The 18,364-nt window shown below is 34.4% G+C and overlaps 1 protein-coding gene across 1 annotated transcript in view; it reads right to left on the bottom strand.

Annotated features, from left to right (window-relative positions):
- Positions 1–18,364, bottom strand: part of RFX6 (regulatory factor X6) — a 69,985-nt gene that overhangs the window by 15,274 nt on the left and 36,347 nt on the right. Inside the window, exons 7-13 of the mRNA XM_001379577.4 lie at positions 17,168–17,275; positions 11,666–11,743; positions 11,459–11,572; positions 10,300–10,349; positions 8,275–8,434; positions 4,773–4,917; positions 1,351–1,460 (exon numbers count right to left, since the gene is read on the bottom strand). Of these exons, the coding sequence (XP_001379614.1) occupies positions 1,351–1,460; positions 4,773–4,917; positions 8,275–8,434; positions 10,300–10,349; positions 11,459–11,572; positions 11,666–11,743; positions 17,168–17,275 (765 nt within the window). The remainder of the gene's footprint in view (positions 1–1,350; positions 1,461–4,772; positions 4,918–8,274; positions 8,435–10,299; positions 10,350–11,458; positions 11,573–11,665; positions 11,744–17,167; positions 17,276–18,364) is intronic.

Genomic DNA, 18,364 nt, shown 5'->3' with positions numbered 1-18,364 from the left:
AAATGATAGCAGCTACCTCCTGTGTTATTTGTGAGGATTAAATAAGATAATAATTGTAAAATGCTTATTTAGCACAGTGCCTGACATATAATAAATGTTATAAAGTATTAGCTATTATTATTATTCAGAAGTGGAACTTGAATTCAGGTCTTCCTAACTCCAATCCTATCTACTATGTCACACTGATTCTTGATGGACTAATAACTTTGTCAAATTAGAGGTTTTCCATAATTGGTTTTAGTCTTAATTCTCCTTTATTATTATTTTAGAGTAACAGGCTTTTATCCCATATGGTTATGTTATATAATAGAATTAGAAGTTGTCACTTGCTCAATTGAAACAGTCTACAAAATTATGTTATCTCTGAGTTTTCCTGTGACAGCACTTTAAAAGAGAACAGACGGCAAAGTGCAGGGGAAGGGTTACATGGCCCATGAATGATTAACTTGCACTCATCTGATCCTAAACGATACGAGTAAGTCCCCACACCATAACTCGGACTAGTAAGCAATTTCTACACTCTGATTGTCTGGTTTCATTGATGAATGACTTGAAGGTTAACTGAAAAAAACTAGAGAAACCACAAACCATTGCAAAATATTGAATGCTTTTAGAATTAAGGACTGAAAAGTTTAAAATGACATTTTATCATGCAATCATGCCACATTATTTCTTTTTTAAATTTCTATTTAAATTTTTACATTTATTATCTATATTCTGTTATCTAGCCTTTCCCAAGCATGTTACCTGGCCACAGCACCAATGATTACTATAGCAAGAATACTGAAGGCATCTAGTCCTTGACAAATCAAGGACTAAAGTTTTTATTCTTTCCTATGATTCTCGTTTTTGATCTTCAGGTATATGCCTAAGCAATGGTATCTCTGGTCAAAGGAGATGAACATTTTACTTTTTTGTTTCTTAAGCTTAATTCCAAATTGCTTTTCAATGACTGGACCAATTTATGGTTCCACCATGAGCATATTAAAGTGGTAATCTTTCTGTAGTCCCTCCAGAATCAACTATTTATATCCATTAATTATCATCTTTGCCTTTGTTGGATATGAGAAAAAATCTCAGTCATTTTACTTTTCTATCACTCTTTTTAATAGCAATTTAAAATAAAATTCCGTGTGATTATTAATATCTTAAACCCCATGATTCTTACATAGTTCCACTTTGGTTTGATAGAAAATGTGGCATTTTAGTTTGCTGAAGTTTTCTAAAATTAATTTTACCACCCTCTGCTTTCTCCTGCCCACCCCCAACTTGTTCTTCACTGTGAAATTTAAGGCCACTATAAAAATAAAATCTTTGTTATCTTGAATCTGATAAATCCATAAACAGTACCTTAATGACCCTTTGCTCTACCACAGTATCCAGCCATTCAATAAATGACTCCACGGTGGCATTCTTCTTTAGCAAATCCTTCAGTTCTTGGAACACTGTAATAGAGTCATCTACCATGTAAAAAGGAGAACAAAAGGTTGCACTCTACTCAGAACCCAAGAGAAGTCCACTCACCAAGAGCCACTGACAAATTTGTATCATGCAAAGGAAAAGGCAACATTAAAAAAGAAAAAAAAAAGGCTCAGAGCTATCCTTGCGCCTTCATCTTTGCCCCCCAGTCCCCTGCATGGTGGTCTGGCCATTTTTACTTTGTGTGTTCTTGTTCCACCCAAGATCGCTATAATTCCTGAAATCTTGAATAACTTTCCTAGATTTCTCTTCTTCATCAAGTCCACAGGTCTCAATTTCCTCATATGTAAAATAAGAATAATAATCATATCCACAGTAGTGATACCAATAAAGTAATTTGCAAACTCTAAATTACTAAATACATTTTAACTATTATTATAATTATTTCTAAAAATCTATTCTAAAGAAATCCTATGAGTTTTATGTCTAAATTTCCTTAAATTTAAGCTTAATTCCTAACTAACTGCAGAGGTCTAATATAGTCTTTCATGACTGACAATGAGCTTTCCTCCCATTTACTGATCTTATCCTCATTTTACAGATGAAGAAATTGAGGCTCAGGTCCCAAAGATACTGGAGCTGAGTCGTAAGTCCTTGTCTCTTGATTCTAAAGCCAGAACACTTTCCATTGCATTTAAAATGCTTTTTTGAAGACTTTGTAGAAGCAAATTTCAATTATGTTGCTGAACTGAAATAGTTTGAAGTTACAAGACATTTCTAAATCTGAATACTTTTAGTATTTCTATTTACTGAGGTTTTAGTCAAAATATATCCTTAAAGTTAATGCCCCCACTGGGTATTCAGTACAGGGAAGAAATAATTATTAGCATAATGCAATACTAAAAGGAAAGAAATATTACAGAGTTCACACAGTTGACTTATTCTAGCTAGTATGTTATGATTAAATGAGAATGGTATAGTAGTAAGTGGACTGAGCTTTGAGTAAAAAGAACTGAATTTAGCATCATTCCCTTCTACACTCCAGTTTCCTCAACTATAAAATGGGTATAATGGCACTTTTAAGACTTAGCTCATAGGATCACAATGAGAAGAAGACTTTGTAAATATTAAAGTGCTATGTAAATGGGAATTAAATTAAAATGTGAATAAAATCAATGTCCTAATTGTGACTCAACAAAAAATGTTTCATTCATGTTTTGTGTCATTAGCTCATAAAATATGCCTATAATAACCTCCTGAAAAGTTTGTTCAATGGCCTGATGGAGAAAGCCCACTCTAATGGGTCTCCTGTTTTGTTGTCCATTGAACCTATTTGTTTTTAATAGTAGCAAAACACTGTGGCTATGGAGACTCTTATGTGATTAAGCAATTTGTTTGCTCTAATTCTCATTGCAAAGCACAACATATAATATCCTTTAAGTGGTGGGGTTGTGGGAGTGGCAGTGTCCTAGTATGTAGACAATCTTTCAAGAAATTATTGTTAATTGATTTAATAAATGCACCTCTGCAGTTACTGTTAATTTCCTTATTATTCCATGAATTCAATATCCACATTGCAATTTGATATACTCAAAGGTTCTCATAATATATTATTGATGAGAAAACAAACCTGACCTCCCTCTCTTCAATTCAATGATAATTTCTTAAGTGCTTTATTTTATTAAATAAAAGTTTTAATTGGGAGGTCTGAATCAGCAAGTATAAACTGCATCTGGCTAATTTCTGACAATAATCTTCTCCTAAAAGCATATCTCACTTTCAGAATGATTCCTACCTCCAAATCACACATCCAGCTAATACATAAGAAGTAATATCATTAACTTTTGAATTCGGGACATAAAATTATAACATTAAGGAGCCAGATGACTCAAACTAAAGTTACATATGAACACCTGGAAAAGTCCAAAATGAATAGATAAAATATTTTCTCTGAATTTTCTGCATGTACAAATAAAACTGACCCAGAAATTATCATGTTCTCATACCATAATAAGTATGCTAAGATTAATACCCAAAATACAGTTTTAGAAGATTTTGCTAAAATATTGAAATACGCAAATTAATTAGCAGAAATCACGGCTGTTAGGGGGCTAGAGAGCCAGGCCTGCAGACAGGATTTGGTAGGTTCACATCTGACCTCAAACACTGGCTAGTTGTGAGACCCTGAACAAGTCATATAACCCCAATTTCCTAGCCCTTACCTCTCTTCTGCCTTGGAATGGATACATAGTATCCATTCTAAGACAGATGATAAAGGTATAAAAAAAGGAAACAATTGCACTAAATTGTGTCGAATATTGTGAGGTAGAACAATAGCTAAATATAGAAAATGGGAAAATTCAAAAGTTGGTGGAGGATAAGGAATATCCACTGTTTTCTCAAATTCTCATAGCAGAAACTCTTTTAAACATATATATTCTGAATTCTTGAAGTTAGGATTCAAGTATCTAGGGTATATGAGCATGGTGGGGGTGGGGGTGGGGGTGGAAATCTCTCATCCATAAATGAATAAATCCAATAGGTCTTCTGAATTCTAAAGTAACTTTGTCAAAAAGAAGAGAATTATTACTGAGAGCTAATGAACTCAATTCAACCTCAATTTTTTGCTCAGTCTAAGATAAAAATTAAGTTACTTAGCTTTTTCTTTCTATAACAACCAAGTCCTTTATCTTTAGTAAACTCCTAAATCAATACTATAGGGGGGAAATAACTCAAATCAGTTTCATATATACATAGATATATTATGTACATATACTTTACTTATAAATTATAATATATAATATAAATATTTGTAAATAAACATTTACATACATTTATATTATATATATGATTTAATCTCAAAATCATAGGATAATTAAAACTGGAATTTGGTTTTCTTAATTTTTTTATCTTAATGTAATTTTATATTAGGAAACAATCAAATCAGGCTTGGGCTACCCTCAGACATCACTCTGGGTAGTTAGGCTATTCTTAGACCTCAGTCCATTATCTACCCTTATTTATCTTTATTATTTAAAATACTAAATAAATATATAAACTTATATATTTATTATATAATATATATTTATTGTCTAAAAGAATAACTACATAAATAAATATATAAACTTTTCTATTTATTATATATCATTTGTATGTATCTTTATTATCTAGAAGAATATAAACTTTTTGCACTTTTAGGGATAGAAAAATATAGCAGCAATAACTTGCAAGATGCCTAGTTACTTTATCATGTGGAATTTAACCAGTCTATGATGTACTGTCAAGACAAAACTGATTAAAATGTTCTTAATTTGTTTTTAACTTAAATAACTTAGCAAAGGAAGCAGACTTACATTCCGTGTAGACTTCGGATTCAGGATCGGTGCTGCCAGAAACAGTGAGAAATGCCTGAGAGCCAATGCTATTCAGATCAACCTTTTCAATGTCAGACACCATAGAGTTCACAACATGCTGGTCAAAAAGGGCTGGTCTAGCAATCTGCACAGATAAAGAGAAAAGATATGGAGAGATGTATTATTTCAATTAAACTAAAAAAGAAAGTGTCCTCGATATATATCTTCTTCCTTTAATTTTAAAACTAAAATAACAAACTCATAGAATTAGGGCTACAAGGGACTTTAGAGTGATTAATAAATGCTTATTGACTGACTAATTGACTAACCTTTGGATTCTTTTGAAAGTCTAGGTATTTTGTTGTAGGCATTTAAAAACATTATTTTGAAGAGTCCATGAGCTTCACCAGATTGACGAAAGGATCCAGGATACAAAAAAAGGCAAGAACTCCCAATCTACTTCAACCCCTTCATTTTACACATTTGTTTTATCAATGATAATGATATTAATAATAATTAATTTTATTATTGTAATGATAATAATTTATGTCTCATCATAATAGCATTTATACTGGGTTTTCAAAGGTCTTAGTGCTTTAGAGAAACCCTGTCCAAAGCTTTAAAGGAATGCAGATAATTTTACATATTATCTTATTTGAATCTTACAACAACCCTGTGAGATAAGTGCTATTATTATCTCCATTTTCCAGTTGAGCAAACTGAGGCTGAGAAGTTAATGACTTACTCAAGGTAACATAGTTATCTAGTAAGATATGAGGCAGAATTTGAACTCATGTCTTCCTGAGTCTAAGCCCAGAACTCTATTGTGTTCTATTGCATCCCCAAGTTCAATATTATGTACACTTTCAGCTAGCTGATGAAGATCCTGAAGCCCCTAAAAGATGCTATTTTTTCCAAAGTCACACAAGTAGAAGTATCAATGGTTGAATTAGAACTCAGGTTCTTTGACTCTGGAGGCAGAGAAAATGGCACTGAGTCAACAGTAGAAAAATCTAGTTTCAAATTCTGTCTCTGATATATACTACCTGTGTGATCTCAAGCATTTAACCTCTGTTGGTCTCAGTTTGCCCATCTACCATTTTTATGAATCATTCCTTTTCCTGGTATAGGCAAGTTTATGGATCCTTTCTCAGAATATTTTAACATTTTATTTTTAATTTATTTTTTAAAATAAAAATACTTTAATATTTAAAATATTATAGGCTTTCCAAGGAAACAAAAGGTTAGGCAATCAGTCAGTCAATAAGTATTTATTAAAAGCCTACTACATCTCAGATACTGGTTTATCACTGGAGATACAAAGAGAGGCAAAAGATGATCTCTGTACTCAACAATTCAGGGTAATGGAGGAGACAACTTGAAAACAGTTATATACAAACAAGATATATGCAAGAGAAACTGGAGAAACTGCACAGAGGGGAGGGTTAGCATTAAAAGTATCAGGAAAGGCTTCTCATAGAAGTTGAGAATTTAACTGGGACTTAAAAGAAATCATAGAAACCAAAAGGCAGAAAATTCCAAGTATTGGGGGTGGCCAGTGAAAATGAGTAAAGTAGGGGACAGCCAGGTGGTTCAGTAGGTTGAGAGCCAGGCTTAGAGACAGAATCTCTTGGGTTCAAATATGCTTCAGACACTTCCCAGCTACATGGTCCTCAGCAAGTCACTTAACCCTGTTTGCCTCAGTTTTCTCATCTGTAAAATGACCTAGAGAAGGAAGTGGCAAACCACTCTAGCATCTCTGTCAAGAAAACCCCAAATGGGATCAATAGTTAGTTATAACTTAAATGACTGAAAACACCTCCAAATCTATTGACTCCCTAAAAATCTATTCACAACCCCATTAAGTGGCCTTTGAGTTTCCTTCTAGCCCTATATCTAAAATCCAGTCATTTAAGACAAATGAATGATGCTTCATTTTGCTTTGTTTTTTCTCCACAGAAAAAAACTCTCACTGATTCACAAGGAAGAAAGGAAACAGGCATTTATTAAGCATTGTGGTTCTTTTTATCCTTATAACAATTTTAGGAAGTAGTTGCTATTGTAATCCCATTTTACAAATGAGGAAACTAAGGCAGAGAAGTTAAGTGATTTACCTAAGGCCACACAACTAGTAAATATCTGAGATCAGATTTGAATCCAATGTTCCCGATTCCATAGAGTTCTATTTACTGCACCATCACACTGTCTAGCATCATGAAAGATTCCATGGGTTTCTAGCTTTAGAGAAGAAGGACTCTCATTTATAGAATCAAAAAGAGAACTAGAAAACTCACTTTTCCTTACAAAGATGGTTCTTCCAGAGATTAGTACAATGAGCATTTCTCAGAAGATTATCATGGAAAAAATATACTTGTAAAAGATGTACACGTGTCAGTTTTCTTATTTAGAAAGAAACTACTGGGTTTTTTCCTCTTAATGATCCACTTAAAAGAGAATTGGAAGATTTTTGTAGATTATTTGCTAAATGGTGGCTATGTGGTTTTCACAACAACAAATCCAGCAACATCATTTTGGCTAGTTGAACTTGTGTGTCTAAAAAGGATTTCATTTCATTCCCTTGATTACTTAATTAACTAAGTGGGTTTTTTTCTATTTAATATAGCAATAGTGTGACAGAGGCTGGCACATAAGAAAAGTACCAGGCTTGAAGAATGTGTGGAACTGATCACCTCAATGGGGGAGGGAACTCAGGGATTTGGAATCTTGAGGAAGAGAAGATTCTGGCTGGGAGAGGAGCTGGTCTCTCAGTTGGGAGAAGCCAAAGAGAGAAAGTTGAAAAAAGACTTTCTCCTGAGGGTTACTGTCTGTGACTGTAAATCTTCCCCACCCCCCCCCAACATTTCCCAATTAAAAAGACTATTGAAGAGGAAACCTGAGAAAGACATTTTAAGTCTCTGTCCAATTTTACCTCAGCTCCTGTTGCCCGGAGTCTGAACTATGGCCAAGGGGCCAAACCCAGAGTGAGTCAACCTGACCTTCTTTTAGGGGGCTCAGGCTCCCAGGGCCTGAGTTCCCCCCAAACTCAAGGATGGAGGAAAAAGGGTTTTAGATAGTGACAGGGACCCCCTTTTCTCACCTTCCTTTTCCATTCTTTCCCTGCTAGTTATTCCTTTGTATTACCCCAATTGAGTTGACATTAAAATAGTGATCTTTTCCCCAAGCTGAGTGTGAGTGAATAGTGCAAGGGAAGACCCTTTGGTCTCAAGTAGTGGAGGGGGGGAAAAGAGGGACAAGAGTGAATCTGGGAGAACAGCCTGAGCTAAGTAGGGAAGGCAGAGGGTGGAAAATCTTCAAACCCCTTCTCCTCTCTCTGAGACAACCTTAAACATTAGCTGTCTCCTTTGAATTCCACTTTGAGAAAGGAGGTCTCCACTCTTTCTCTCTCTCTCCTGAAAAACTGAACCCCTTGGTTACAACTAAACAACCCCTTGAATATAATAGCCAAGGAATTTTAGATATATCTTATAGCCCCCAAGCTTACCTGAGCAAGATGTAAGAAGGATGTTTGTCGTTTTAAGGAAGATACAAATCTCCGTACAATAGGTAGTTTCTTATCTGTTAGGGCTTCAGGAAGGTTTTCCAAGGATGAAACAACCCACTGTTCCCAATTTTTAGCAAAATTTCTAATGTCTGCTAATAAACTGAAAAGAAACCCAAAAGTTAGATACCAGAACTTCTGAGGAGATGGGGAAATAATAAAAAAAAAAAACCTAGAAATCAAAGGAAATTCAATGAGCTTAGACTTGATTGTTTTGAAATCCCATTCCACATTTAAATTTCTATGATTTCATGAAATAAAGGCTATGCCTTAAAAGCTAGCAAATCCTAACAGATAACTTCCTGACCAAGAAGTAACCAAGAAGAGTACAAGAAAAATGTAATTAATTTATGAATAATCCATAAGATATGAGATTTCAGGTTGTAAGAACCGTTTTGAAACTAGCCTTTTTTCAGAGATGAAGAAACTGTGGCCCAGGGAATTTAGAAAATCTGCCCAAAGTTATACCATAGAAAGTAAAGAATCAGACTTTGATCTCAGGTACAATGACTCCAAATCTAGTACTTTTTTCAGAACACCAGGTCAGCTCTCAAAGGACAAGATCATGTATTTATTGTATACTTTTTAAATGCTTAACATTGGCTAAGGCACATTTTAAACTAGTTATTATTCAAAAGCAAAGATTTTTTGAAAGTTGCTTTCCTCATTGCAAAAAAAATGTTTTATAAGTAATGTTGACATCAAATCATTACAACTCTTTATTCTCACAAGAAAATATCACTGTAGCATTACTTTCTTATAGAATTTGCTTCCAAACAAATATATAGTGCTATATTTCTTAATGTACTAAAGTTATTCTTTAGAATTCTTACTGTTAGAATTATCTCATTTATGGTTAACAAACCAGCTTCTATAGAAGAATATTTCCCTATGTCTTAAGAAAGATTTTGCCTGAGGCTACCCATAGATCCCAAAAGCATAATGTGCCTTGACTCTCTTTCTATATTCAAATACAAGGACTTTGGGCAGACAACATAAAAATAACCAATAAAATCAGAATATATAGCAACTAAGTTACCAACTATTATTTAATGTTCCATCCAAACTTGTCATTCCCCAAATATTTCCTCTTCTATTTTACCTCCTCCTATTCCTGCCTTGGCTGATGCTTAAAATTACTTCTCCTCTATCCAACTCCAAACCAGCCTTTCATTATGAAATTCTACCCAACCTTCAAAGTACTGAAGCTTTCCCTAATTCTTCCAACTAGAAATTATTTCTGTCTCATCTGATTTTGTGACACTTATATATACTTATCCCATTTAATCTGTTTTTTACTAACCTGAATACATTTTACATCCTCTACTAGGCTGTAAGTTTGCTATGGGCAGAGGTCATTGTTTATAAGCAAGACAGAGGTCTTATTTATTCTTTTAGTATCACCTATGCAAAGTGTGGGCATTTAATAATTTTTATAGAATAGATATCTTTCCTTCTGATGTGATTCTTTAAATTTTTGATTCATTGATACAGCAATAGAAATGTTATTTGAAGAACAGATGTATGTATCATTCTATTAAATGATTCTTTCTCTAGTATAGGGAGGAAAGGGTGAGTGGTAAATATCTAGGAATTTTAATGTAACAAACAATCAAATTAATTAATTTTTTAAAAAAGAAATGAAAGCTAAATTAATTAATTGGCAAGGAGAGGAGGGGAGGAGTTCTGATCCTGTAATTTCATTGGTATAGGGATTTCCCAGTAGGAAACATCCTTACCCAATGTAGATTGGCACCTTGCCTGCAACTTTTACTCTAAAGGCTTGGGTTTCTTGGATTCGCTGAAACCTTTCCCAGGGCCACACAGCTAGCATGAGTGAGAGACAGGATGAGGTCTTCCTGAGCCCAAGAGCAGCTTCACTATGACTTCTCTTCACAATACCAAAGCACCTCTCCTTGGGGAAACTCTGTACTGACATGTTTAACATTCTACACCCAACTTACCTACCTTTCAGGCATTTCTTGCATTGTTGCAGGAATGAGGACATCTGTTAGGACCTTAAATACAGGAAAAAGAGAGCTCAAAACTTTAGCAGCAATACTTCACAAACAGTCACTTAATAATTAGTAATTAAGCAGTTCATTTATTTGTATTATTATAATATATAAAACGTGTGCCCATATGGGGACTTAGGGTAGGTGGGCATATGGGGTTATATAGAGGAGAGGAGGAAGAGTAGACAAAAGAGGAAGGGAAATCCCATATATATCAGGGTGGTGGTCATGGAAGGAGGGAGGAAAAGGACGGAGAAAAATACTACCATGAAGGCTGACTATAAGCCAAAATAGCAAAAGTGATGGTATAATTGAGAAACTAGGTAGACCAGGAAACAGGGGACAGGGACTTCCTCTAAGAATTCATGATGAATGGATCTTTTGAAGAGACCTAGAGCCTTTGATTTCAGTTGGGACACCATGTTGGGAGGCATTTCATTAAAATTAAGAGCCTTGTCAATTCTATCCAATCTTCTCTTGTGTTCATGGGTGCATTTGGAACCAATAAAAAATAAAATTTTCAAAATCAGTTTTCTTAATAGCACCTAATTCTTTTTTGCTAATATCATAAATAGACCCAGTGAGATATTGAAATGGTTTTCTTTAAATTATTATGCTAATAATAATAATGATACTAATAAAAACAGAAGTTGTAGTTCTTCAACTGTTAATTCTAGGTGATAGTATAGACAGTAGTTTTTAAAAAAATGAAAACGGGGCAGTTAGGTGTCTCAGTGAATAAAGAGCTAGGTCTAGAGGTGGGAGGTTCTAGGTTCATATCTGGCCTCAGACAATTCCCAGCTGTGTGACCTTGGGCAAGTCACTTAACCCCCATTTCCTAACCCTTACCACTCTTCTGCCTTGGAACCAATATACAGTACTGATTCTAGGATGAAAGTAAAGGATTTTTAAAAATGAAAATAAGTCATTTGTTTTGCAATGCAATTAAAAATCATTTGATGGCAATTCAGTGTGAGGGATTTTTTGCTATTTTTATACATGAATATAAAATGTAACAAAAACATTTTCCCATAAGATAGCCCAAAAGGAAAGTAGAGATTTTTTAAAGTACATGGTGCATGTAGAAAGCATCGAGATGTGATGAGACTCACCTTATAAAGAATTGAGTCACAAACACAGAAAATGTCTATGATAACAGGATTTTCAAGCAGTGGAAGAAGGTGATCAGGCATTCCTTGCCAAAAATGTAGTAAGAAATGCTGGATCTGTTGGTGAGAGAAGGATGATTTGTAATTAATATCTTTACTCCACATGAACACATATAATATAATCAAGAGAATGCTGGTGATCATACTTACCTCTTCAAAGTTTCCATTGATTGCATTATCCAGAACACACTGGCAGTGAGTTTTGTACATCATAATGAGAGTATCTACCTATTCAAAGAGATGAAAGCTTCAACAACAAATATTTTCAACACCTTTTTAAAAGCAAAGGAAATCAAATAATTCTGTCTTATCAAATGGGGCAGATGGCAAAAAAAGAAATAGCAGTAAGACATTGATGAAATTTCTGCAAGATTCTTTTACTCAAGGTAAATCAAAGGAAAATTCCAAGCATACACACTGAAAGCATCCCTCTCCACTTCTAGATCAATATTTAGTAGTTTGATGCCATAAATGTCAGCTTCTTACTTCAACCATCTATGATTTCACTGGTGTGGGTAATCCCTCTACCAACACATTTCACCATCCCTCCATAATTTAGTAGATGGTTTTCAAGAATTATTACGGCTAAAATATTCATTCACCCTGCAGTCAACCTGGTAATAAAACTCTGCATACTGAGTGAAGTTGGTAGCAAATATGAGATGTTTAATCTATTCTTAATCCCAGAGAACCTCAGTTGTCTCATCTGTAAAATAGTGCTGATAAACTTCACCAGTCATTAATACTTGTTGATTTTTGACATATAGGATGGTGCATAAAAATTATAAAAGTTATAAAATTTGAAAGGACCTTAGAAGTGATCTGAACTACCCCCTTCATTTTACAGATGAGGAAGCTGAGGCTCAAGGAACTTAAAGTGACATACTCATAGACTCATAGCTAATGAGCAGAAGGTCTAGAATTTAAGGACAGATTGACTCCAAATCCAGCATTCAGTTTAATTCCTTCACATTCAAATTATCAAATTAGTTGAGTTCTTTTTTTTTTTTTTGGAGAGGGGTTGTTTATTGGATCTTTTTTTTTTTCGCCTTGGGTTCACTATCAAGAATTCATTTTTCTGATTTTGTACTTTGTTCGATGACTGCCAATTTCATTTCAAATTCATCACATGCCAATTTTGCTTGATTTCATTGAAAATAGACTATTGTTCTCAAACCATTAGACATGAGCCCAAGTCAAACTTTTATTTTTACTTAATATTAATGAGAGCAGTATGTAAATGAGTAAGGTTTGGAGGGGTGGCTGTCTTGCTTAAGTTGTGCTACAGATCAAAACTAGTCAGCAGCTTCTCTGATTAGTCCCTTTCACACTCTAGAGCCACCATCCAGGTAAATGGTCCTAATCCTGACTCTAAAAAAGGAACGTGGGGTTGAGGGAGTTACTGAGGTCCTCAATTTCAGCCCCAGTGAATCCCATTTTAATTCAAACAAGGCAGCTAGAGATAGAAGCATATTATCCAGAATGAGTCAGGGTCCCCAGCTGACTACTAGAGACAAGAAGAAGGTTGTTTGTGATAGTACAGGTTCAGTTTTGCTCTGTCCACTTACAAATGGATGTTTCAGTGTTTCTATGAATTTTTAATGATTCTAGCAGCAAATTCTCCCAATCTGTTTTTGAGTTCACAAGAAAAAGAATTTTTAAGAAATGGAGAGATGAGATGAAGATATGAAAATATATTGAAGTGCATGATGTCGCTTTTCAATAGTATCTACTTCATAGAGTTGCCATAAGGACAAAATAAAATATCTGTATATTTCTTTTCTTTCTTTTGTCCCTCTCTACCTATATTTATGTATGTGACCTGAACTTGCAATTTTGTCATTTAGGAAATTCCTAGTGTGAAAATTTCCTCCACCATGCAGGTCAGCAATTTATCCCATAATATAACCTTAAGAGAGTTTATAGCCTGGGGCACTTAGATGTTGAGTGATTTGCCCACACACCTAGTGGGGAAGACTTCAGAGGGAAGTCTTCAACTCTAGCCTTCCTGACTCCAAGGCCACTGCTTTATCTTCTATATCACTTAGTCTCTGTCATGAATGTGTAAATATTAATTCAGAAGCATAATACGTATTTCCACATATGTATATACATATATGTGACTTACCATCACTTCCATACATGGAGATAAGTCAACTATAAAGGAAAACCCAATATGGCAAATAAGTCTATTTGTCTTAGATGCTAATCTCAGAGAACAGGTTTTTCCACCCTAGTTCTTCTGGCTGTGATTGTTGCAGTTTGTCCAGATACTCCCACGCTGCTAATTTTATTAGTATCTCACAAAAACCAAATTTGAAATGTCCCTTTCACTCCAGAAATGAAGTGGCATTTAAGTAAAAAAGTTATTCTCTGACAGTTTATAGAATTATGATGAATATATTATGTGAACAAGTTGGATATGAAGGAGATCAGTGTTAGGAGTATGGAATCTAAGGGAGAGAGCAATTCATGAGATTTGCTGTAAATACAAAAAATTTCCAGCAATCTGAATGAAACAGTTTTTTAGCCTAAATTGGGGGTAGAGGAGAATCAAATAAGGCACAGGGCAAGCTACATGGGATATTTGGGGAAATGACAGTGTCTGGTAAAGAGAAAAAACATCTCATTTTGCTTCTGATTACTCTTACCATGAAGAATAAGCATTAAGTTAGAAAGAACAGAATAAAAAATAACTAATAGGAAGTTGAAACTAGGAGGAGCAGCACTGTATGGAAAGAACACTGGATCAGGGGTCAGAATAAGAGCACAGATCTCAGTTCTTTCTGTATTATCTTGGACAAGTCACTTCATCTCTCTTGGCCTCAGTTTGTTTACCTTACTTTATAAAATGAAGTGGTTACACTAGATGATGTCTAGAGTGTATTCCAATTCAAAATATATGATCCATTGATCCATGATGAGTTTATCACTAGGTCTGAATGAACTCCAAAGGCCCTTTTGGTTATATTTGAAAGACTATGAAGACTGGAAGAGTTACCACAGCACTTGAGAAGGACAAATATGACAACCTATTTTCAAAAAAGGAAGGAGAATGTAGTGTGCAATCCACAGACTTATAAATTTAACTTCTTTCACGGTAGTCTCCAAGATCATTTATAATTTTGAGATTATTTTATTTTGTGAATTTTTATTCTATTTTATTTTTATTATTTTGTAATTATATAAATTATTTTAAATTCTTAATGAATTTCAAAGTAAAGTACATTAACACTTTACAAAGTAAAGAGTACATTAAGAATTAAAATTTCAAAGTATAGAGTACATGACAGTTAAGTGGTACAGTGGATAAGGTAGAGTCAGGAAGACTCATTTTTCTAAAGTGAAATCTCGCTTCAGGTATTTCTAGCTGTGTCACCCTGGGCAAGTGACTTAACCCTATTTGCCTCAGTTTCTCATCTGCAAAACTGAATGGAGAAGGAAATGGCAAGCCACTCCAGAATCTTTGCCAAGAAAACCCCAAATGGGGTCACAAAGAATTGGCCCCAATTGAAAATGACTAAGCAACAAAATAGATAACATATCCAGCTGAAATAAACAATGATTTTTACAATGAGTATCTAGCTATCCATCTATATTTCTTGTCATTTCTACTAGGACCTCTCCCATCTGTCTTCTTCTTATTCAGATAGCCATCACTTTAGCTCAAGCCTGCATGATATCTCACCTGGATTACTACAATTCTTTCTGAATTGGTCTTCCTGTCTCAAGTCTTTCCCAATTCCAATCCATGTCCCAAAGTGATTACTACAGTGTAATTCCATGTTATTCATCTACTCAACAAACTCCAATGGCTCCCTGTTGCTTTCAGGATGAAATATAAGTTCCTTTATTTGGCTTTTCAAGTCCTTTACATCCTAGCTCTGACCTATTTTCCAGTGTTGATGTATATTACTTCTTTTTGGTACCCTACACCCAATACACTCTATTTCCTATCTCTATTCCTTTTCAGTAACAGCCCCCCATTCCTAGAATTCTCCCCCTCCTCACCTCTACATCACAAAATTCCTCAATTCCTTCAAGATTTATTCAGGCACCACCTTCAGCAGAGTCTTTCCTGATTTTCCCAACTGTTAATACCTGCTCTCTCAATTAACTGGCACTTATATATTTGTAGTTCTTTTCTATGTATACTTCTATACAACATGGCATAGCAGATAGAAAGGCAGCCCCATCTCATCAGGAAGAACTGAGTTCAAACCTTACCTTTGATCTATACTGGCTCTGTGACACTAGGTAAATCATTTAACTTTTTAAACAATTTAACATTGTTTTAGAAAACTCTCTAACACCATAAGTTACAAAAAGGGGTTAACCTACATTAATATAAAGCATTCCTCATCAAGGAGAGAGCTCTATATAAATGAAGTAAAAAATATGATGTTATCCTATATCCTATACTAACATAATTTCTACTGAAATACCAGATCTCTCTCTCTCTCTCTCTCTCTCTCTCTCTCTCTCTCTCTCTATATATATATATATATATATATATATATATATATATATATATATATATATAACTTTATGGTCTGGATCACTTCCTAAACTTATCTTGAATTCTACTAACTACATTTACCTGAGCACAATCCCACAACCAAATCAGCCTAAAATATTTTAATACACTTCAGCAGAATTATTAGGTATTTTCTTAAATGCCAATGTCTAATAATAACTAGCATTTATATGGCACTAAAAGGCTTGCAAAGTATTTTACAAACATTATCTCACTGATCCTCACAAGTGTAGGATATAGTGGTTATTATTACCCCAATCATTCACTTTAGGTAAAGAGAAAAATGAAATAAAAGAAGCCAAAATGGGCAGTCCACTGACACAATGCAGGAATTATATAGATTTAGAGAATGATCAATGGGGGAGCACCTTGGACTACTAGTTAAATAAAAAGCCTGGCTAGACAAATGACTTCAGGGGCCCCAGAGTGAGCAGTTAACCTTAAAGTTCACTTTCTAAGTATAGAGAAATCAAATATTAATGCTTATTATAGATAGGTAGTCCTCTTCATTTAAATATATAGTTAAATATCTAGTTAGTTATATCTCAAGTAAAAGATTATTAAGGAATTTTAAAGGTGGAAATTACCATCAGATCCAACCCCTTCATTTCACGGATCTTTAAACTTGTCAAGTTTACCTAAATGGAAACTAATTTTTAAACATTTAATATATACTCTGCTACCACCCCCGGTTAGGTAACAAGAGTGAGAAGGTAAATAATTAATCTAAAAAGTGTTAATCAATATTAGAAATAGCTTGCCCCTTCCATAAATCAGTTAATTATGTTTGAGTATGCAAATTTCTGATGGTTTTTGGCAAGTGCTATGATATACTCTGAGGACCAAGACAGGGAGTATGTATATCAGTGTGACTCAATAAAGAAATATTTCTGGAGAAGAAGATGAGAGTGGGGAGGTTGGGTCTGAAACCTCACTCTCATAGGAATTGGCTCAAAGATAGAATAATATAAACACTCAAATGGGTAGAGAACTCTATCCTACCCCACAGGGAAGCAGGAGGAAAAAGGGATAAAAGAAAGGGATGGGCTGACAGGAGGGAGAATAGAGAGGGGGAAATGGTGGTCAGAAGATAAATTAGTATTTCAGATCAATACCTTGTCTTTAGAAATGCATCCTTGGTACACAAGGTGTTGTGCACTGGGGAACTCTGGAAGAAGTGTCCCAGTTTTTGAGCTGAGTGAATATTTCCGAGTGAAACCACCCTATAATTCAGAAAAAAAAAAAACACTACATTAGTAGTATGCCTTTGCGTCCCTTCCAGAGAGTAAGTGTGCAATAAATATCCATTGAATAATAAAATCAGAAAAAATATCATTTATCAAACAATTGGTTCAGGGTTTACATTGAAATAAAATACAAAAACTAATAAATTTTTTGTTCTTCGTTTCAAACATTGTGTTGGTAGAAGACTAGATGTGTATTTTATCTAGGACATCAGATTGATATGACAATAAACCTGTTGTTTCTATTTATTTATAAATGCATCTATATACATTCAGAAAAACAAAATTCAATGAAAATAGAAAAAAGAAAGGTAAAGAAAAATATGCAGTCAAGTTAGATTTTACATAAGTTTTACCATAACTTCATTTACTGCAAGGAAAGTAAATGAAATGATCATTTTACTGGTACCGGGAAATCCCAAGTGAGAAAAATGCTTCTCCTAATGTAAGCTGGCACCTTTTCTGCAATTTATCAACTTAGAGAGTTGCCTCTCTTTAATTACCAAGAGATTAAATCCAGTGTCACACAGTCCAGTATGTGCCAGAGGCAGGATCTGAAACCAAGGCTTTCTAGTTTCAAGCCTGAGTCTTTATCCACTATGCAACACTGTCCATCTCTAAAGAATATTGTCTCTAGAAAGGACTTTAGACATCATTTCTCTCCATTTCTGTATCCCATGCAGCCAAATATGTCAGGAGACTTGTCCAAGTTTTCATGGTTAGTAACAACACTAGATTCAGATTTCCTGATTCCTAGCCTAGTGTCTTATAGATTTTTTTTATTTAATACAATTACCTTTCATTTGATAGATGTAGACTGATATCTAGGTACACACATACACATCTAGGTATACAAGTAATACATATCATTATTTTTGGTGCAATCAGTGCAATTTACATCTAATTGATAACTTGTGAAAAACTATATGGAGTGCAAAGACTATAAACACACGGAATCATAAGGAAGTCATGTTCAAGAAAACTCAGGCTCTGTTCCAGAGTCACTATCAATGTGATTTAGCCTGAATTTTCTCATTTTCTAAATGATTTTCCAAATTTAAGTGACAC

Source organism: Monodelphis domestica, chromosome 2 (genome assembly GCF_027887165.1).
Source record: "Monodelphis domestica isolate mMonDom1 chromosome 2, mMonDom1.pri, whole genome shotgun sequence".
Classification (NCBI taxonomy): Eukaryota; Metazoa; Chordata; class Mammalia; order Didelphimorphia; family Didelphidae; genus Monodelphis; species Monodelphis domestica.
Note: the sequence above shows the minus strand (reverse complement) of the source record. Positions and strands in the feature narration are given on the sequence as shown.